This window comes from Oncorhynchus kisutch, linkage group LG30 (genome assembly GCF_002021735.2).
Source record: "Oncorhynchus kisutch isolate 150728-3 linkage group LG30, Okis_V2, whole genome shotgun sequence".
Taxonomy (NCBI): Eukaryota; Metazoa; Chordata; class Actinopteri; order Salmoniformes; family Salmonidae; genus Oncorhynchus; species Oncorhynchus kisutch.
Window position 1 is genome coordinate 34,404,911 of NC_034203.2, and position 21,730 is coordinate 34,426,640.

The 21,730-nt window shown below is 46.4% G+C and overlaps 1 protein-coding gene across 2 annotated transcripts in view; it reads left to right on the top strand.

Annotated features, from left to right (window-relative positions):
- Positions 1 to 2,025: 2,025 nt before the first annotated feature.
- The window catches only part of slc25a12 (solute carrier family 25 member 12), a 31,921-nt gene continuing 12,216 nt past the window's right edge, over positions 2,026 to 21,730 (top strand). The window contains exons 1-10 of one of the 2 annotated variants that reach the window (XM_020466647.2): positions 2,026 to 2,302; positions 3,061 to 3,114; positions 6,410 to 6,555; positions 13,205 to 13,320; positions 13,738 to 13,877; positions 14,032 to 14,178; positions 14,276 to 14,414; positions 15,707 to 15,800; positions 15,941 to 16,025; positions 20,355 to 20,439. In XM_020466647.2, coding sequence (XP_020322236.2) covers positions 2,291 to 2,302; positions 3,061 to 3,114; positions 6,410 to 6,555; positions 13,205 to 13,320; positions 13,738 to 13,877; positions 14,032 to 14,178; positions 14,276 to 14,414; positions 15,707 to 15,800; positions 15,941 to 16,025; positions 20,355 to 20,439 — 1,018 coding nt within the window. In that variant the 5' untranslated portion in view covers positions 2,026 to 2,290. Of the gene's footprint in view, positions 2,683 to 3,060; positions 3,115 to 6,409; positions 6,556 to 13,204; positions 13,321 to 13,737; positions 13,878 to 14,031; positions 14,179 to 14,275; positions 14,415 to 15,706; positions 15,801 to 15,940; positions 16,026 to 20,354; positions 20,440 to 21,730 lie in introns of both variants that reach the window. The other variant, XM_031810466.1, reaches the window with a different exon arrangement.

The following is a 21,730-nucleotide window of genomic DNA, read 5'->3' on the forward strand; positions in this document are numbered from 1 at the left end:
TAGAATTCAAGGCACACATGGCTCCACAGCATTCTGCATCGATATGCCATCCCATCTGGTTTGCGCTTAGTGGGACTATCATTTGTTCAACAGGACAGTGGCCCAACACACCACCAGGCTGTGTAAGGGCTATTTGACCAAAAATGAGAGGGATGGAGTACTGCATCAGATGACCTGGTCTCCACAATCACCCGACCTCAACCCAATTGAGATGGTTTGGAATGAGTTGGACCACAAACTGAGGGAAAAGGAGCCAACAAGTGCTCAGCATATGTGGGAACTCCTTCAAGACTGTTGGAAAAGCATTTCAGGTGAAGCTGGTTGAGAGAATGTCAAGAGTGTGCAAAGCTGTCATTAAGGCAAAGGGGGGCTACTTTGAAGAATCTTAAATATAAAGTATTAGATTATAACAGAACATGGCCAAGATGTTCAAATGTTCATAAATGACCAGCAGGGTCAAACAATAATAATCACAGTAGTTGTCAAGGGTGCAGCAAGTCAGCACCTCAGGAGTAAAGGTCAGTTGGCTTTTCATAGCCGATCATTAAGAGTATGTCTACCGCTCCCGCTGTCTCTAGAGAGTTGAAAACAGCAGGTCTGGGACAGGTAGCATGTCCGGTGAACAGGTCAGGGTTCCATAGCCGCAGGCAGAACAGTTGAAACTTGAGCAGCAGCAAGGCTAGGTGGACTGGGGACAGCAAGGAGTCATCATGCCAGATAGTCCTGATGCATGGTTATAGGGCTCAGGTCCTCAGAGAGAGAGCAAGAAAGAGAAAAAAGAGAATTAGAGAGAGCATACTTAAATTCACACAGGACACCGGATAAGACAGGAGAAGTACTCCAGATATAACAAACTGACCCTAGCTCCCCGACATATAAACTACTGCAGCATAAATACTGGAGGCTGAGACAGGAGTGGTCAGGAGACACTGTGGCCCCATCCGATGATACCCCCGGACAGGGCCAAACAGGAAGAATATAACCCCACCCACTTTGCCAAAGCACAGCCCCCACACCACTAGAGGGATATCTTCAACCACCAACTTACCATCCTGAGACCAGGCTGAGTATAGCCCACAAAGATCTCTGCCACGGCATTCAACACTGTATGTAGACGTAATGACATTTGAAATATTTGTATTATTTTTGAACTTTTGTTAGTGCAATTTGACTTTTGTTAATTATCTATTTCACTTTCTGTGTCACTATAAACATATGTTTCCCCTTAAGTGGAAATGGAATTGAGAGAGAGAGAGAGAGAGAGAGAGAGAGAGAGAGAGAGAGAGAGAGAGAGAGAGGAAAACAGGACAGAGCAGATAGTGTCCCAGTTGGCTATTCTCCTCTTTCCTCATTACACATGAGACAGTTCCCATTAAAGTACTCTGCACTTAACTGGATTGCAGCAGAGTTAAGGCACACATACTCTGTGTTCTGGCCTGGGCTTGGCAAAAGGGTGTCAACTTTAAACTGATTTCAGATCTTCGAAAAGGGGGGATGTTTACACACATTGCTTATAGGTTTGGTTTCCAATTTTTATTAAAACCTGGAGAACAATGGGATGGGAAAACTTGCCATTTGAATTTAGGCCCAATCAATAAAGTAGTCAACATAACCTTTAGTTGAAATGGCTTTCACAAGTTAGGCCTAACATAACATTACAAGATGTGTGTTATTGGTTTAGACTCCTGCTTCATGTTTTTTTCTTCCAGTCAATCAGGTTGAGTGAGTTTCAGCCTCTGAGGGCCTACAGGTCATTCAATGATTGAATGATGTGTAGCATACTGGTATATGCAACATAGGAAGTAGTTTGCAGGAGAATTAAAGGCTCAGTGCAAAAATATGAATATCAAAAATATTAATATATATATATTTTTTTAAATATGATTTTCAGGGGGTGCAGCAGCACCCTCAGCACCTCTACTACCCACGGTTATGCTATGCAATATTTGTTCTCCCACAAATAGACTACTGTATTTGTGTGGCCAGGTTAATTATTCGATTGGTCTGAATAGCTAGCAGTCTGTTTTCACTTTTCACTCAGGCTTAGACACTGTGCAATAGAAACGTGTCCTTACATCACCCTTGGAATGCTCGAACCACGACCGCTACAGCTGAAGAGACAAACACACCCATTTTTAGAACAGAGTCAGAGGGACACGCACTAGACTAGAATAGTGGGGTTGATACAACCGTCTCAGATTAGACCGGAGTTTGCTTTTCAATTAATTTATTTTGAATTCTGCAGTGAAAGCGCCTGCGCCAGCTAACTGTACGTGACGTCAAAACCAACATGGCGGTCAAGGTGACTTCGGCATCGCTTGCTTTACGTTTCAGAAATCGCTTTTAATGTTGTCTGCATGTTTGATCTGTTTTGTATTGGGTATATGACTATATCGTTTAAAGGATTACTTGAGTCTCTTTTTGTCGGGTGTAGGGCATTCATTGCTCCGTGCATCACTGCGGTAACGCCCGGTCTCTGGCCTTGAATGAATATCCACAAGGCGGAGTTAGCGATAAGGCTAGCGTTTACATCTGATTAACATTGCGATACTAGCTATTTACGAACTCACAAGATTGTGCAATAATGACAACCGCATCACTCAAGTACCATCGTGTGTCTAAATACCCTCTTATCCGTTCTGTTCTTTGCTGTTTTAAACCTAACGAGTCATTTGAAGAAGGGTTTGTTTTCTTCATCTTTTGAGTAACGTTACTGTAGCTAACTAGCCAGTAGCTAGCTAGTTAGCAGTAGCAGTGTTTCCTGGTCAACTCACCTGCAGTAACAGTTGGTGTGATACTTTGCATTAGCATTCGTTTTGACAATAATGATATGTCTTGTAGGATAGCAGTCTTTCAAGTCCTCTTTGCTTTTGGAATCTTTTCATTTCAAATTGCAAGGAGACACACTTTATCCCAGTGTCAGCTAGCTAGTATTGATTACAAAACCAAACAACTAGTTAGTTCACCGTTTACATTATGTAACTAGTCGCTGTGTACTTGTTTTTTCTGCAGAACGAGTCATTACCTTAACATTTTTATCTTAATCATATTGCTTGGCAGGTGCAATCCACCAAACGGGCAGACCCGAGCGAATTGAAGGTTATCTTTCAGAAGGTAAGAACAACTATTTGTCCTTCAACTTTAGCCTGCCTCAAATAATCACTATGCACAGTTTATATGCAAAGTGACTCACAATCTCAGCTTGGAATCAGCTACCCTCATTAAATCCTAACCTCCGCCATCAGGAAGATGATGCGAAACGGAGTTCTTTGGGGAAACATCTAGGGTCACAATCCCCCCAGGGTGAACTGAAGTCATGATTTAGCTTGAGGGAATCTTGTGAGGAGCTGTGTCACCATGCTCTTTAAAGACCAACCCACACACTTTATGTAGTTCTGTCCTTGAGCTGTTCTTGACTATTAATGTTCACTATTATTACATGTTTTGTGTGAACCTTAAGAAGAGTAGCTGCAGTTTTTGCAACAGCTAATAGGAATCCTAATAAAATACCACAATACACACAACATACACATTAATGGTGAAAGGTGTATCTCAAGTGTTTCCACTTCATCTGTTCTACATGGACAAGAGGCTATAGAGTATTAATGCACCCTATGCATTAAATGACTGAGAAGGGCAGGCTGTAACATGTATGGGCATGGCATGAGTGCCCGGCTGGTAGCAAACATCAGTGTCAGTTAACCTTTTCACAAGAAATCCCTCTGCCATAGCTTGAGTCATGTGACATTTGCCTGTGTTTGAATGTGGCAGGCATTCTGTGATGGAGTAAGCAAGCATCTATCGGCTGAATTACAAAGCTAAACGCCTGTGTTCACACTGTAGGAGGGCTGTCAGTTCTGCCTCTTTCCCTCCCTGGCAGGGCGCCTATACACAGTGTACAAAACATTAGGAACACCTTCCTAATATTGAGTTGCACCCCTTTTGCCCTCAGAACAGGCTCAATTCATTGGGGCATGGACTCTACAAGGTGTCAAAAGAATTCCACATGGATACTGGCACATCTTGACTCCAATGGTATCCATAGTCCATAGCTATACAAAGGGGGTTATACACATTTTACATACTGTGAGAGTTTAGAGGTCATGTATTAGTCAAAACATTGAAAGATTTACAGCATTTTGTATTCAGCATTTCTCAGAACCCGCTGAAGCTGTGAGTTCCATGTTGAACATAAATAAGGGCTCTTCTAAACTGTATTCACAGTTGCACACTGTTGTGCTTGATCCTTCATGGCTCTGTGGATGAAACAGCAGTCAGTGCCTTGTATGGGCTAATAGAGCTACTGAAAACATAACATAAAGCCTAAGATGGCTTAGCTCACAAAGCTGGGGCGACAGCTAGTCCGAGCCGACTAGATGAAAAATTGGTCAGTGTGTCCTTGTGCTAGTTTCTTAACCCTAATTGCTCCTGTCAGTCGCTCTGGATAAGAGTGTCTGCTAAATTACTAAAATGAAAGGTTAGTTAAAGAGACCTCACACAAAATACTTTCTACAAAGTTCTTATTCCTCTAAGGAATCTTTGTAAATAGGATAGTTCACCTTTAGTTGTCAGTCGGACATGTCAAGTCATATGCATAACTGCGGGTAGGTGTGCCGAGGGTGCTGCAGCACCCCCTGAAAAAATCAGAATTAAAAAAATGGTGCACTGGGCCTTTACCAGTATTAGCATACCAATATAGATGTCTGTTGCGCAGCAAAAAATCTTTCAATCTCCGCTTTGGCAAAAAAGGTTGTTGTATAATGAAGAACAGTATCTTGCAGGATTCAATAGTTGGATTTGTAAGAGTTGCTGCTCTGTCCGATTCTCTGTGATTCTGTCATTCTAATGGAATCCAGAAAGAACAAAACCCTGTTCTCAAACATTTACATCAAATTAAATATTTTTCTTGATCAAATAACATGAAAAACAACCACTTTGTACAGCATTAATTTACCATCCTTACAAACCACTTAATGTAAATGTATATTACTGTATTGTACATAGGCTGGTCATCGAGGTTTGTACCTGTAGACTTTCCATCACCATGATGGAAAAACATTTAGTGCATTGAGACATCAAGTGGTTTGTGGTGATGTGGCTCAGTTGGTAGAGCATAGCGCTTGCAATGCTAGGGTTGTGGGTTCGATTCCAATGGGGGGCCAGTGTGAAAATGTATACACCCACTACTGTTATTTGCTCTGGATTAGAGCATCTACTAAAATGTAAAGGAAACTGAAATGTTCATTTTAATGTAGAAAACGTTGCATTTGCAAAGTATTTCAAAAGACTGGAAAACATTTCAAGGAAGTATTTTTATATTCCATAATTATTTTCATATTAACTCAAATCAAATCACATTTATTTATATAGCCCTTCGTACATCAGCTGATATCTCAAAGTGCTGTACAGAAACCCAGCCTAAAACCCCAAACAGCAAGCAATGCAGGTGTAGAAGCACGGTGGCTAGGAAAAACTCCCTAGAAAGGCCAAAATCTAGGAAGAAACCTAGAGAGGAACCAGGCTATGTGGGGTGGCCAGGTCTCAGGTCCTAGGGCTCAGGTCCTCCGAGAGAGAGAGAAAGAGAGAATTAGAGAACGCACACTTAGATTCACACAGGACACCGAATAGGACAGGAGAGGTACTCCAGATATAACAAACTGACCCCAGCCCCCCGACACATTAACTACTGCAGCATAAATACTGGAGGCTGAGACAGGAGGGGTCAGGAGACACTGTGGCCCCATCCGAGGACACCCCCAGACAGGGCCAAACAGGAACTGTTTAACTGTTTTGTACAGATAATTATCAAACTCAAGTCACATGCTGGTAAACACTCACACATTTAGTTTAAATTATTTTCACAAAAGTAGTGCACTGGGCCTTTACTAGTCCTGTGTTAGTGGTCTGATATAGACAGGGGCAAGAAAGAAATCGCAGCACCCCCAAACTACTTCCTGTGGCTATTGTCATACGTAGTTATATTTGGAGAGTGATGCTCATTGATTGAGTATATCTTATGTATATAGGCTTTCCAGTTGTTCAGACAGTGTCTACACACAGTGCACAGTTTATACTGGCAGAGCGTGAGGCCTTAACAAAATCAATGCCCTAATCGTGTGTGTCTACCCGGGAAGAAGTAAGAGCGATATTATAGCATCACATTTAGAACCACCTTAGCGTGCCAGTGTGATGGATGAGAGTTAAGTCAGGAACTCAAACTCCACCTGGATGCATTCTGTCCTAACCCCCCTCAACATGTCAGTGTTTAGCAGGAAACTCAAAATGACGTGATGTGGGTTTCTGTCGTAACCCTTCTAAGCATGACAGAGGAGTTGATAATGCTCAGGGTTATGATTGTTATAACAGTACAAGGAAGGGACCCAGTGTGACTCTGTCATAACCCCTCCAGCATGCCAGTGTGGTGGATGCAGATGGCGAGAAGTTGATGACCCCGGGGGACTTTGTGCAGAAATACCTGGGCCTTCACACACAGATCCATCACAACCCCAAAACTGTCCAGCTCATCGCAGGTGTAGCTGATACCACCAAGGACGGGTAAGGAGCTGCCTACATTCACCCTCTCTCTGCCATCCTCCTCTCTCTATCTTTATTTCGCACACCCTCTCTTCACCAAAAGATGGGTAAAGAGCTGCCTCCCTTCTCTCTCTCTGTTCTCCTTTTCTGTGGAACAGTTGCTCAAGCATCCTGCCTTGTCTCCTTCCCTTTCTATTTCTCTCTCCTGTCTCATTTAAATTCAAAGGGCTTTATTTGCATGGGACATATGTTTACATTGCCAAAGCAAATTAAATAGATTATAAGAAATAAAAAATGTAGAGTAAACATTACACTCACAAAAGTACCAAAGGTATAGATTGTCATATTATGGCTATATGCAGTGTTGTAACAATGTGCACATTTTTAAAGTACAAAAGGGAAATATATATGGGTTCTATTTACAATGGTGTTTGTTATTCACTGGTTTCCATTTTCTTGTGGCAATAGGTCATAAATCTTGAATTTGTTTTGAGAGCCAGGTCTGCCTACAGTGGCCTCTCAATAACAAGGCTATGCTCACTGAGTCTGTACACTGAGTTTGTGTACTCTCTGTTTTGTGCCAAATAGCATTCTAGTTTACTCAGTTTTTTTCTAGTTCTTTCCCCCAATGTGTCAAGTAATTATTTGGCAGCGATTACAGCCTCGAGTCTTCTTCGGTATGACGCTACAAGCTTGGCACTAGAGGTCGACTGTTTATGATTTTTCAACGCCGATACCGATACCAATTATTGGAGGACCAATAATGACAATTACAACAATACTGAATGAACACTTATTTTAACTTCATATAATACATCAATAAAAATCTATTTAGCCTCAAATAATTATGAAATATGTTAAATTTGGTTTAAACAATGCAAAAACAACGTGTTGGAGAAGTAAAAGTGCAATATGTGCCATGTAAATAAGCTAGTGTTTGAGTTCCTTGCTCAAAACATGAGAACATATGAAAGTTGGTGGTTCCTTTTAACATGAAACTTCAATATTCCAAGGTAAGAAGTTTTAGTTTAATATAGTATTTATAGGAATATTTCTCTCTCTACCATTTGTATTTCATATACCTTTGACTATTGGATGTTCTTATAGGCACTATAGTATTGCCAGTGTAACAGTATAGCTTCCGTCCCTTTCCTCGCCCCTACCTGGGCTCGAACCAGGAACACATTGACAACAGCCACACTCGAAGCAGCGTTACCCATCGCTCCACAAAAGCCGCGGCCCTTGCAGAGCAAGAGGAATAACTACTCCAAGTCTCAGAGCGAGTGACGTTTGAAACGCTATTAGCGCACACCCAGCTAACTGGCTAGCCATTTCACATTGGTTACACCAGCCATTAGGCTGATAGGCTTGAAGTAATAAACAGCGCTGTGCTTGCGAAGAGCTGCTGGCAAAACGCACGAAAGTGCTGTTTGAATGCTTACGAGCCTGCTGCAGACAGATTCTAGTTAGGGCGATCAAGTTTTTTCCATATTTTTATATATATTTAAAAAAAATATTAGTTTATTTCACCTTTATTTAACCAGGTAGGCTAGTTGAGAACAAGTTATCATTTACAACTGCGACCTGGCCAAGATAAAGCAAAGCAGTGCGACACAAACAACACAGTTACACATGGAATAAACAAACATACAGTCAATAATACAATAGAGAAACAGTCTTTATACAGTGTGTGCAAATGAGGTAAGGCAATAAATAGGCCATTGTGGCGAAATAATACAATTTAGCTATTAAACACTAGAGTGATTGATGTGCAGAAGTTGAATGTGCAAGTAGAGATACTGTGAAGCAAAACAATTATAATAACAGTATGGTGATGAGGTCGTTGGATGGGCTATTTACAGGTGCAGTGATCTGCGAGCTGCTCTGACAGCTGGTGCTTAAAGCTAGTGAGGGAGATATGAGTCTCCAGCTTCAGTGATTTCTTTTTTGCAATTCGTTCGTCATTGGCAGCAGAGACCTGGAAGGTGAGGCGTCCAAAGGAGGAATTGGCTTTGGGGGTGACCAGTGAAATTTACCTGCTGGAGCACGTGCTACGGGTGGGTGCTGCTATGGTGACCAGTGAGCTGAGATAAGGCGGGGCTTTACATAGCAAAGACTTAGAGATGACCTGGAGCCAGTGGGTTTGGCAACGAATATGAAGCGAGGGCCAGCCAACGAGGGCATACAGGTTGCAGTGGTGGATAGTATATGAGGCTTTGGTGACAAAACGGATGGCACTGTGATAGACTGCATCCAATTTGCTGAGTAGAGTGTTGGAGGCTATTTTGTAAATGACATTGCTGAAGTCACAGATTGGCAGGATAGTCGGTTTTTCAAGGGTATGTTTGGCAGTATGAGTGAAGGATGCTTTGTTGTGAAATAGGAAGCCGATGATAGATTTATTTTTGGATTGGAGATGCTTAATGTTGGTCTGGAAGGAGAGTTTACAGTCTAGCCAGACACCTAGGTATTTGTAGTTGTCCACATATTCTAAGTCAGAACCGTCCAGAGTAGTGATGCTGGACGGACAGGCAGGTGCGGGCAGCGATCGGTTGAAGAGCATGCATTTAGTTTTACTTGCATTTAAGAGCAGTTGGAGGCCACGGAAGGAGAGGTGTATGGCATTGAAGCTCGTCTGGAGGGTAGTTAACTCCGTGTCCAAAGAAGGGCCAGAAGTATACAGAATGGTGTCGTCTGCGTAGAGGTGGATCAGAGAACCACCAGCAGCACGAGCAGCATCTCGCTGTCTCGTCTCTGTCAGCCCAAAGTCTAATCATGTCCAAGTTGCCTGACAACACGTGCACAGAGGTTATCCACCAATCACAACCCTAGACAGCCTTTCACAAATTGTAACCACACCGGAGAAGTGTAGCGGCGGTAAGAGTTCCACCAAAATGGAAAGTGAGGAAGCCAGCTCAGCCTCTCGTGAAGCTGAAATCATCCCAAAAAGGGCAGGAATGTTTTTTCAGACATATGTAAATGGTTTGGGTTTAAGGGGTCTGATGTTCAGCAAATGAATGTCCTGTGCAAAATGTGTCGAAAGACTATTGCTACGAAAAGCAGAAGTACAACAAACCCTTTACATCACCCTTTACATCAGGAATGGGAGGAATGCGTGAGACTATGCCGATTCCAGTCGCCCAATTCCCAAAACGTCTGCTAAAACACAAACTACCACACCCAAATTAGTTTCAAACGTAATCCCTTATGGCAAGAAACATTTGAGATAACGGATGCAGTGACCTATTTTATAGCGAAAGATATGGTTCCAATCTTTACAGCTCAGCCATTACTATTGTATGCGGTATTAATGTTTGGATTACCCCTGTGCTGTGATGTGTGTGTTAGCCAGTGGAGAGAGAAGATATCTGGCAAACAGGCTACCCTCTCTTCGGCTGATATGTGTCTGGTAGCAGTACTCCATCTATCCTACTCTTTTCCTTTCAGCAGGGTTAATACCTGCCTAATATTTATCTTTACCCCTCACTTACAATACCGCTACACAGACACAAGCAGTTTCCAGGTAGCCTAGCGCCAGGTAGCCTAGCGCCAGGTAGCCTAGCGCCAGGTAGCCTAGCGCCAGGTAGCCTAGCGTCAGGTAGCCTAGCGTCAGGTAGCCTAGCGTCAGGTAGCCTAGCGTCAGGTAGCCTAGCGTCAGGTAGCCTAGCGTCAGGTAGCCTAGAAGTTAGTGTTGGGTCAGTAACCAAAAGTTACTGGTTCAAATACCAAAGCCAACAAGGTAAAAAAAAAAATCTACCTGTGCCCTTGAGCAAAGCACTTTACCCTAATATTCCCCAGGGGGCAGGCACACTACTATTATGGCTGACCCTGTAAAACATCACATTTCACTGCACCTATCTGATGTACAGTAGTTCCAGTCAAAAGTTTGGACACACCAATTCTTTCAAGGGTAGTTCTTTATTTGTACTATTTTCTACATTGTAGAATAGGGGTCGACTGATTTTATGGTTTTTCAATGCCGATACCGATTTATTGGTGGACCCAAAAAAGCCGATGCCGATTAATCGGACGATTTTTATATATATTTGTAATAATGACAATTACAACTACTGAATGAACACTTGTTTTAACTTAATATAACAAATCAATAAAATCTATTTAGTTTCAAATAAATAATAAAACATGTTCAATTTGGTTTAAATAATGCAAAAAATAAGTGTTGGAGAAGAAAGTAAAAGGGCAATATGTGCCATGTAAAAAAGCTAACGTTTAATTAAGTTCCTTGCTCAGAACATATGAAACATGGTGGTTCCTTTTTAACATGAGTCTTCAATATTCCCAGGTAATAAGTTTTAGGTTGAGGTTATTATAGGACTATTTCCCTCTATACCATTTGTATTTCATATACCTTTGACTATTGGATATTCTAATAGGTACTTTAGTATTGCCAGCCTAATCTCGGGAGTTGATAGGCTTGAAGTCCTAAACAGTGCAATGCTTGAAGCACAGTTAAGAGCTGCTGGCAAATGCAGGAAAGTGCTGTTTGAATGAATGCTTGCAAGCCTGCTGCTGCCTACCACCGCTCAGTCAGTCTGCTCTATCATATCATAGACTTAATATAATAACACACAGAAATACGAGCCTTAGTTTGCGGATTTGACCATATTAATGACCTATCATTTTGAAAACAAAATGTTTATTCTTTCAGTGAAATATGGAACGATTCTGTATTTTATCTAACGGGTGGCATCCGTAAGTCTAAATATTGCTGTTACATTGCACAACCTTCAATGTTATGTCATAATTATGTACAATTCTGGCAAATTAATGACGTTTTTTGTTAGGAAGAAATGGTCTTCACACAGTTCACAACGAGCCAGGCGGCCCAAACTGCTGCATTTACCCTGACTCTGCTTACACAGAACGCAAGAGAAGTGAAACAATTTCCATAGTTCAACGAAATTCATGTTAGCAGACAATATTAACTAAATATGCAGTGTCGTGGTAATTTCCTGTATTACTAAACATTGAGAGAGCAAACCACACAAGTCAGAGTTATATTATAAAGTCCATCTTTAATTATATATGAGCTTCGCTATAGCCCTGTGACTCTCAGATCAATTCATTGTCTATAAATGAATTCTCTGAGAGTGCTTACAAAACAATTCTTAGTATCATTTATAGCCAAGACACACCCATCTCAACTCACATGACGAAACACTTAGGAACATTACAAAGGAAGACTTTTCTTGAGAGAGGAGTATCCCATAGCTAGATAGCATTAGCTATAAATTATTGTTCAGTTTGCTCTCTTAGATGAGATTCTAATCTCGTTCTTGGTACCACTTAGGACCAAAACATTACCTCATCCAATGGCATATATCAATTGTCAATTCTAGATACTCCCATCTCAAATACAACCCCTCCTGGACAAGCTCACTGAGACAGTGAGCCTCTTAGGTCATAAACTAAATCAAGATAATGGCAACCTCAGAGGGGACACAATAGTTAGACACATTCCCATAATAAGACAAGCCTCCATTCTGTCTTCCTCCCCTTCTGATATTCTTCATAGCATCACATGGTTTAACAGATACATTGACATATGAAGACAAGCCTGACCTCTCCCCTCTCTGGGCCCCTAGTGACTAAGCCCTGGAGAAGAGAGAACTGCAACTGCCAACAGTATAGTCCAAAAATAAGATAAAACATCTTATTTATCTATGTTACCGAACTAATTCTGATTCAGCCATGACAGCAGGTATTGATTTTAAGAAAGGCGTTGATGTTTAGGGTTAGGTACACATTGGTGCAAAGACAGTGCTTTTTTTCGCGAATGCACTTGTTAAACACCCGTTTGGTGAAGTAGGCTATGATTCAATGATAAATTAACAGGCACCGTATCAATTATATTCAACGCAGGACAAACTAGATAAACTAGTAATATCATCAACCATGTGTAGTTAACTAGTGATTGTTAAGATTGGTTTTTATAAGATAAGTTTAATGCTAGCTAGCACCTTACCTTGGCTCCTTGCTGCACTCGCATAACAGGTAGTCAGCCTGCCACGCAGTCTCCTCGTGGAGGGCAATGTAATCGGCCATAATTATTGTCCAAAAATGACGATTACCGATTGTTAGAAAAACTTGACATCGGCCCTAATTGTTCGGCCATTCCGATTAATCGGTCGACCTCTATTGTAGAATAATAGTGAAGACATCAAAACTATGAAACAACACATATGGAATCATATGGAACCAAAAAAGTTTTAAACGTATCTAAATATATATTTTTTATATTCTTCAAAATAGCAACCCGTTGCCTTGATGACAGCTTTGCACACGCTTGGCATTCTCTTGCACGGTGCAGAACCACACATCTGTGTCATTCAGAGCTGATTAAAAGTAATGACCTACAAGCAGCCAATCCCCAATGAACCTTCTAATTTTAGTTCAGTCTGGAGAAATTAACTGAAATCCATGACAATTGGTTAACGGTATTTTAAGTACTTGGGGTATTTTTAGAAATACTGCATGGTCTAATCTCACCCTACATCATTGTTGACATTTTTCTGATGTTTCAGCGAAAGCTGAGCCTTTCTCCTTCTGATTGGATGTTGTGTAACTGAAGCTTTGTCCTGCATGGCTTCATGTGTGTATTGTGTTTTAATGTTGCCTCTCTTTCTCTCTTTCCACAAAACACACACAGGCTGATCTCGTTCCAGGAGTTCTTAGCATTTGAGTCGGTGCTGTGTGTTCCGGATGCCCTCTTCATCGTAGCCTTCCAGCTGTTTGACAAGACTGGCACTGGAGACATCTCTTTTGGTACGTTACTGTGTGTACATGCTTTCGTCAACTGTTCCCATGGTTTCAGCCCAGAAAATGTTGCAATAATTTAATTGTTAATGGGATTACGACGTTCTCTCTAAATCACTCTCACGCACACTTTTTAGTGCTTGAGAGGGGGTGTGTGTGCCTGGCATGCCTCATAAAAATTGTTAGTATACTGATAAGGTTACTGTAATTCTAAATCTGATGAATCTGGCATAGAATTAGAATGAGTAGAACAGATTGTCCCTGTGTTCACAGAAATAAACAGATTTCTGAGATGTGAAGACATTTTAAAATGGTACACCCAATATGGCCGCCTTTTCTCCCAACACAACATTGCATTCAATGGCAAGCCCATTCTACTCATTCCAATTCTATGGTTCTCTCTCACTTTATCCTCCCCTTTAACAGAGAATGTGCGGGACATCTTCAGCCAGACCACAGTGCACCACCACATCCCCTTTAACTGGGACTGTGAGTTCATCCGCCTGCACTTTGGACACGATCGCAAAAAACGCCTTAGCTACCTCGAGTTCACCCAGTTCCTACAGGTACACACACACACACACACACAGACACACACACACACACACACACACACACACACACACACACACACACACACAGACACACACACACACAGACACACACAGACACACACACACAGACACACACACACAGACACAAAGTCTTCTTTGTCTACAGGAGTTGCAGTTGGAACATGCGCGCCAGGCCTTTGCCCAGAAGGACAAGAACAAAAGCGGCACAATCTCTGCCATGGACTTTAGTGACATCATGGCCACCATCCGACACCACGTGCTCACACCGTTCGTGGAGGAAAACCTGGTTTCGGTAAGAGCGTGTGTGTACTGTAAATGTGATGGTGTGTTGGGGAGGTCAGGGGGAGGCCTGGCTGTTCTAACCCTCCTCTGTGTGATTGTTCTCCCAGGCTGCGGGGGGCAGCACCTCTCACATGGTCAGCTTCTCCTACTTCAACGCATTTAACTCTCTCCTAAACAACATGGAGCTGATCCGCAAGATCTACAGCACACTGGCCGGTAGCCGCAAGGATACACTGGTCACTAAAGGTAACACACTGGTCACTAGAGGTAACACACTGGTCACTAGAGGTAACGCACGGGTCACTAGGGGTAACACACGGGTCACTAGGGGTAACACACGGGTCACTAGGGGTAACGCACGGGTCACTAGGGGTAACGCACGGGTCACTAGGGGTAACGCACGGGTCACTAGGGGTAACGCACGGGTCACTAGGGGTAACACACGGGTCACTAGGGGTAACACACGGGTCACTAGGGGTAACGCACGGGTCACTAGGGGTAACGCATGTATTCCCATCCATACCAATCGTATACCCTTCCACACACACTGTACTGTACCGACACACCAGGGTTCTCCCCAAAGAATGCGAGAGGCACTGCTCCACCTTTGTGGACTGGCTGCTCCACCTTTGTGGACTGGCTGCTCCACCTTTGTGGACTGGCTGCTCCACCTTTGTGGACTGGCTGCTCCACCTTTGTGGACTGGCTGCTCCACCTTTGTGGACTGGCTGCTCCACCTTTGTGGACTGGCTGCTCCACCTTTGTGGACTGGCTGCTCCACCTTTGTGGACTGGCTGCTCCACCTTTGTGGACTGGCTGCTCCACTCCACCTTTGTGGACTGGCTGCTCCACCTTTGTGGACTGGCTGCTCCACCTTTGTGGACTGGCTGCTCCACCTTTGTGGACTGGCTGCTCCACCTTTGTGGACTGGCTGCTCCACCTTTGTGGACTGGCTGCTCCACCTTTGTGGACTGGCTGCTCCACCTTTGTGGACTGGCTGCTCCACCTTTGTGGACTGGCTGCTCCACCTTTGTGGACTGGCTGCTCCACCTTTGTGGACTGGCTGCTCCACCTTTGTGGACTGGCTGCTCCACCTTTGTGGACTGGCTGCTCCACCTTTGTGGACTGGCTGCTCCACCTTTGTGGACTGGCTGCTCCACCTTTGTGGACTGGCTGCTCCACCTTTGTGGACTGGCTGCTCCTCTATGTAATAAAACAAATAAAAATGAACTACTTTTATTTAATATTCGGTTTTTTGTTGCGCTTTTCTCTTAAGGCACTTTTTTGCTCTAGATTGCGGGAAATGGCAGTTACAGGTGATAAACGCCCAAATCTCTGAGTCCAAAGGGGGGCACTACCACCCTCTGGGTCTCCTCCCCGGCCGTACTCAGCAGAGGAACTGTCATGTTGAAGAGTCTTGGCGAGCTCTCTCAATCTCTATGTAGTATGTCTGTGTTATGCAGACTTGTTAACCATCTCTTTTTCTCTCACACTGTTTCTCTTCCCCTCTTCCTCCCTCTTGATCTCCCTCTCTCTAGAGGAGTTTATCTTTGCTGCTAACAAGTTTGGCCAGATCTCTCCCATGGAGATCGACATCCTGTACCAGTTATCAGGCCTTCACTCCCACTCTGGGTAAACATATGCATGAGTATTGCTCTTCAGCCTTGTACTGTATGCATAATATATGTGTGCCTTACACAAACATACCTGTTCAGAATGCTGGGGCAAGCTTATTGAATACTGTGTGGTAATGGTGCTGTGTTTTGCCTCAGACGTCTGAACGTCTCTGACATTGAGAGGATAGCCCCACTGGAGGAGGGAGCGCTGCCCTATCACCTGGCTGAGATACAGAAACAGGTAAGAGACCTGTCTGTGTGTGCTAGTGTCTGTGTGTGCTAGTGTCTGTGTGTGCTAGTGTCTGTGTGTGCTAGTGTCTGTGTGTGCTAGTGTCTGTGTGTGCTAGTGTCTGTGTGTGCTAGTGTCTGTGTGTGCTAGTGTCTGTGTGTGCTAGTGTCTGTGTGTGCTAGTGTCTGTGTGTGCTAGTGTCTGTGTGTGCTAGTGTCTGTGTGTGCTAGTGTCTGTGTGTGCTAGTGTCTGTGTGTGCTAGTGTCTGTGTGTGCTAGTGTCTGTGTGTGCTAGTGTCTGTGTGTGCTAGTGTCTGTGTGTGCTAGTGTCTGTGTGTGCTAGTGTCTGTGTGTGCTAGTGTCTGTGTGTGCTAGTGTCTGTGTGTGCTAGTGTCTGTGTGTGCTAGTGTCTGTGTGTGCTAGTGTCTGTGTGTGCTAGTGTCTGTGTGTGCTAGTGTCTGTGTGTGCTGTGCTAGTGTCTGTGTGTGCTAGTGTCTGTGTGTGCCAGTGTCTGTGTGTGCCAGTGTCTGTGTGTGCCAGTGTCTGTGTGTGCCAGTGTCTGTGTGTGTGCCAGTGTCTGTGTGTGTGTGCCAGTGTCTGTGTGTGTGTGCCAGTGTCTGTGTGTGTGTGCCAGTGTCTGTGTGTGTGTGCCAGTGTCTGTGTGTGTGTGCCAGTGTCTGTGTGTGTGTGCCAGTGTCTGTGTGTGTGTGCCAGTGTCTGTGTGTGTGTGCCAGTGTCTGTGTGTGTGTGCCAGTGTCTGTGTGTGTGTGCCAGTGTCTGTGTGTGTGTGCCAGTGTCTGTGTGTGTGTGCCAGTGTCTGTGTGTGTGCCAGTGTCTGTGTGTGTGCCAGTGTCTGTGTGTGTGCCAGTGTCTGTGTGTGTGCCAGTGTCTGTGTGTGTGCCAGTGTGTGTGCGCCAGTGTCTGTGTGTGTGTGCGCGCCAGTGTCTGTGTGTGTGTGCGCGCCAGTGTCTGTGTGTGTGTGCGCGCCAGTGTCTGTGTGTGTGTGTGCGCGCCAGTGTCTGTGTGTGTCTGTGTGTGCGCGCCAGTGTCTGTGTGTGTCTGTGTGTGCGCGCCAGTGTCTGTGTGCGTGTGCGCGCCAGTGTCTGTGTGCGTGTGCGCACCAGTGTCTGTGTGCGTGTGCGCGCCAGTGTCTGTGTGCGTGTGCGCGCCAGTGTCTGTGTGCGTGTGCGCGCCAGTGTCTGTGTGCGTGTGCGCGCCAGTGTCTGTGTGCGTGTGCGCGCCAGTGTCTGTGTGCGCGCCAGTGTCTGTGTGCGCGCCAGTGTCTGTGTGCGCGCCAGTGTCTGTGTGCGCGCCAGTGTCTGTGTGCGCGCCAGTGTCTGTGTGCGCGCCAGTGTCTGTGTGCGCGCCAGTGTCTGTGTGCGCGCCAGTGTCTGTGTGCGCGCCAGTGTCTGTGTGCGCGCCAGTGTCTGTGTGCGCGCCAGTGTCTGTGTGCGCGCCAGTGTCTGTGTGCGCGCCAGTGTCTGTGTGCGCGCCAGTGTCTGTGTGCGCGCCAGTGTCTGTGTGCGCGCCAGTGTCTGTGTGCGCGCCAGTGTCTGTGCGCGCGCCAGTGTGTGTGCGCGCGCCAGTGTGTGTGCGCGCGCCAGTGTGTGCGCGCGCCAGTGTGTGCGCGCGCCAGTGTGTGTGCGCGCGCCAGTGTGTGTGTGTGTGCGCGCGCCAGTGTGTGTGTGTGTGCGCGCGCCAGTGTGTGTGTGTGTGCGCGCGCCAGTGTGTGTGTGTGCGCCAGTGTGTGTGTGCGCGCGCCAGTGTGTGTGTGTGTGTGTGTGCGCGCCAGTGTGTGTGTGTGCGCGCCAGTGTCTGTGTGTGTGTGTGCGCGCCAGTGTCTGTGTGTGTGTGCGCGCCAGTGTCTGTGTGTGTGTGTGTGTGTGCCAGTGTCTGTGTGTGTGCGCGCTAGTGTGTGCTAGTGTGGGTGGGTGTGTGTGTGCGCTCAAGTAAATGAGCATGCATGACCTCGCCTTCTGGATGATAGTGGGGTGAACAGGCAGTGGCTCAGGTGGTTGTTGTCCTTGATGATCTTTATGGCCTTCCTGTGACATTGGGTGGTGTAGGCATCCTGGAGAGCAGGTAGTTTGCCCCCGGCGATGCGTTGTGCAGACCTCACTACCCTCTTGAGAGCCTTACGGTTGTGGGCGGAACAGTTGCCGTACCTGGCAGTGATACAGCCCGACAGGATCCTCTCGATTGTGCATCTATAAAAGTTTGAGTGGTGACAATCCAAATTTCTTCAGCCTCCTGAGGTTGAAGAGGCGCTGTTGCGCCTTCAACACACTCTCTGTCTGGGTGGACAATTTCAGTTTGTCCGTGATGTGTACGCCGAGTAACTTAAAACTTTCCATCTTCTTCCCAGTGTTGAGGATCAGCGGGGTGGAGATGTTGTTTCATACCCTCACCACCTGGGGGCGTCTCGTCAGAAAGTCCAGGACACAGTTGCACAGGGCGGGGTCGAGACCCAGGTTCTCGAGCTTAATGGCGAGTTTGGAGGGTACTATGGTGTTAAATGCTGAGCTGTAGTCTGAACAGCATTCTTACATAGACGTTTTTTAGTTTGTCTGGGAGCAGGTCATCGGGGTCTGCGAATGGGCTGGTTTTCTTTTTGGAGTCCGTGATTGACTGAAGACCCTGACACATACCTCTCGTGTCTGAGCTGTTGAATTGCAACTCTACTTTGTCTCTATACTGACACTTAGCTTGTTTGATTGCCTTGCGGAGGGAATAGCTACACTGTTTGTATTCGGTCATGTTTCCGGTCGCCTTGCCCTGATTAAAAGCAGTGGTTCGCTCTTTCAGTTTGTGTGTGTGTGTGCTAGTTTGTTTGTGGGGGTGTGTGCTAGTGTGGGGGTGGGTGTGTGCTAGTGTGGGGGTGGGTGTGTGCTAGTGTGTGTGTGGGTGGGTGTGCTAGTGTGTGGGTGGGTGTGCTAGTGTGTGCGTGCTAGTGTGTGTGCGCTAGTGTCTGTGCGCGTTGGGGGTGTGTGTGCGCGCGTTGGGGGGGTGTGTGTGCCCTAGTGTGTGGGCGCTAGTGTGTGTGTGTACGCTAGTGTGCGTGCTACTGTTTGTGCATTAGTGTGTGTGTGCGCGCTAGTGTGTGTGGGTGTGTCAAATAAAACTTTATTGGTCACATACACATGGTTAACAGATGTTAATGTGACTATAGCGAAATGCTTGTGCTGTTAGTTCCGACCATGCAGTAATATCTAACAAGTAATCTAACCTAACAATTTCACAACAACTACCTTATACACACAAGTGTAAAGGAATGAATAAGAATATGTACATATAAATATATGGATGAGCGATGGCCGTGCAGCTTAGGCAAGATGCAGTAGATGGTATAGAGTACAGAATATACATATGAGATGAGTAATGTAGGGTATGTCAACATTATATAAAGTGGCATTGTTTAAAGTGGCTAGTGATACATTTATTACATCGATTTTTCATTAGTAAAGTGGCTAGAGATGAGTCAGTATGTTGGCAGCAGCCACTCAATGTTAGTGATGGCTGTTTAACAGTCAGATGGCCTTGAGATAGAAGCTGTTTTTCAGTCTCTCGGTCCCTGCTTTGATGCACCTGTACTGACCTCGCCTTCTGGATGATAGCGGGGTGAACAGGCAGTGGCTCGGGTGGTTGTTGTCCTTGATGATCTTTATGGCCTTCCTGTGACATTGGGTGGTGTAGGCATCCTGGAGAGCAGGTAGTTTGCCCCCGGCGATGCGTTGTGCAGACCTCACTACCCTCTTGAGAGCCTTACGGTTGTGGGCGGAGCAGTTGCCGTACCTGGCGGTGATACAGCCCGACAGGATGCTCTCGAATGTGCATCTGTAAAAGTTTGAGTGGTGACAATCCAAATTTCTTCAGCCTCCTGAGGTTGAAGAGGCGCTGTTGCGCCTTCAACACACTCTCTGTCTGGGTGGACCATTTCAGTTTGTCCGTGATGTGTAGGCCGAGGAACTCGCCTTGCCCTGATTAAAAGCAGTGGTTCGCTCTTTCAGTTTGTGTGTGTGTGTGTGTGCTAGTGTGTGTGTGTGCTAGTGTGTGTGTGTGCTAGTGTGTGTGTGTGCTAGTGTGGGTGGGTGTGCTAGTGTGTGTGGGTGGGTGTGCTACTGTGTGTGTGGGTGGGTGTGCTAGTGTGTGTGTGTGGGTGGGTGTGATAGTGTGGGTGGGTGTGCTAGTGTGTGTGTGTGGGTGTGCTAGTGTGTGTGGGTGGGTGTGCTAGTGTGTGTGGGTGGGTGTGCTACTGTGTGTGTGCGCGCGCTGGTGTGTGTGTGTGTGCGCTCAAGTAAATGAGCATGCATGTGTGACTCTCTCTCTCCCTGTCCCTCTATAGCAGAGCCAGGGTGATGGTTCCAGGTCAGTGTTGCTGCAGGTTGCAGAGTCAGCCTACCGTTTCAGCTTGGGCTCAATTGCTGGAGGTAAGGGACTGGGGAGGGTTAAGGGACTGGTGATGCAGTAAGGGACTGGGGAGGGTTAAGGGACTGGTGAGGGTTAAGGGACTGGTGAGGGTTAAGGGACTGGTGATGCAGTAAGGGACTGGTGATGCAGTAAGGGACTGGTGATGCAGTAAGGGATGGTGATGCAGTAAGGGACTGGTGATGCAGTAAGGGACTGGTGACGCAGTAAGGGACTGGTGACGCAGTAAGGGACTGGGGACGCAGTAAGGGGCTGGGGATGCAGTAAGGAACTGGGGAGGGGGTGATGCAGTAAGGGACTGGGGAAGCAGTAAGGAACTGGGGATGGGGGTGATGCAGTAAGGGACTGGGGATGCAGTAAGGGACTGGGGATGCAGTAAGGGACTGGGGATGCAGTAAGGGACTGGGGATGCAGTAAGGGACTGGGGATGCAGTAAGGGACTGGGGAGGGGGGGATGCAGTAAGGAACTGGGGAGGGGGGGATGCAGTAAGGGACTGGGGAGGGGGGGATGCAGTAAGGGACTGGGGAGGGGGGGATGCAGTAAGGGACTGGGGAGGGGGGGGTGCAGTAAGGAACTGGGGAGGGGGTGATGCAGTAAGGGACTGGGGATGCAGTAAGGGACTGGGGAGGGGGTGATGCAGTAAGGGACTGGTGATGCAGTAAGGGACTGGGGAGGGGGTGATGCAGTAAGGGTCTGGGGGGGGGGGGGGGGGGGGGGGATGCAGTAAGGGGGGATGGGGGGGAAGCAGTAAGGGACTGGGGATGGGGGGGGAAGCAGTAAGGGACTGGGGATGGGGGGGATGCAGTAAGGGACTGGGGAGGGGGTGATGCAGTAAGGGGCTGGGGAGGGGGTGATGCAGTAAGGCGCTGGGGAGGGGGTGATGCAGTAAGGGACCGGGGATGGGGGTGATGCAGTAAGGCACAGGGGATGGGGGGATGCAGTAAGGATCTGGGGGGGATGCAGTAAGGGTCTGGGGATGGGGGAGATGAAGAAAGGGTCTGGGGATGGGGGGGATGCAGTAAGGACCTGGGGATGGGGGGGTGCAGTAAGGGACTGGGGAGGGGGTGATGCAGTAAGGGGCTGGGGAAGGGGTGATGCAGTAAGGGGCTGGGGAGGGGGTGATGCAGTAAGGCACTGGGGAGGGGGTGATGCAGTAAGGCGCTGGGGAGGGGGTGATGCAGTAAGGGACCGGGGATGGGGGTGATGCAGTAAGGCACAGGGGATGGGGGGATGCAGTAAGGATCTGGGGGGGATGCAGTAAGGGTCTGGGGATGGGGGAGATGAAGAAAGGG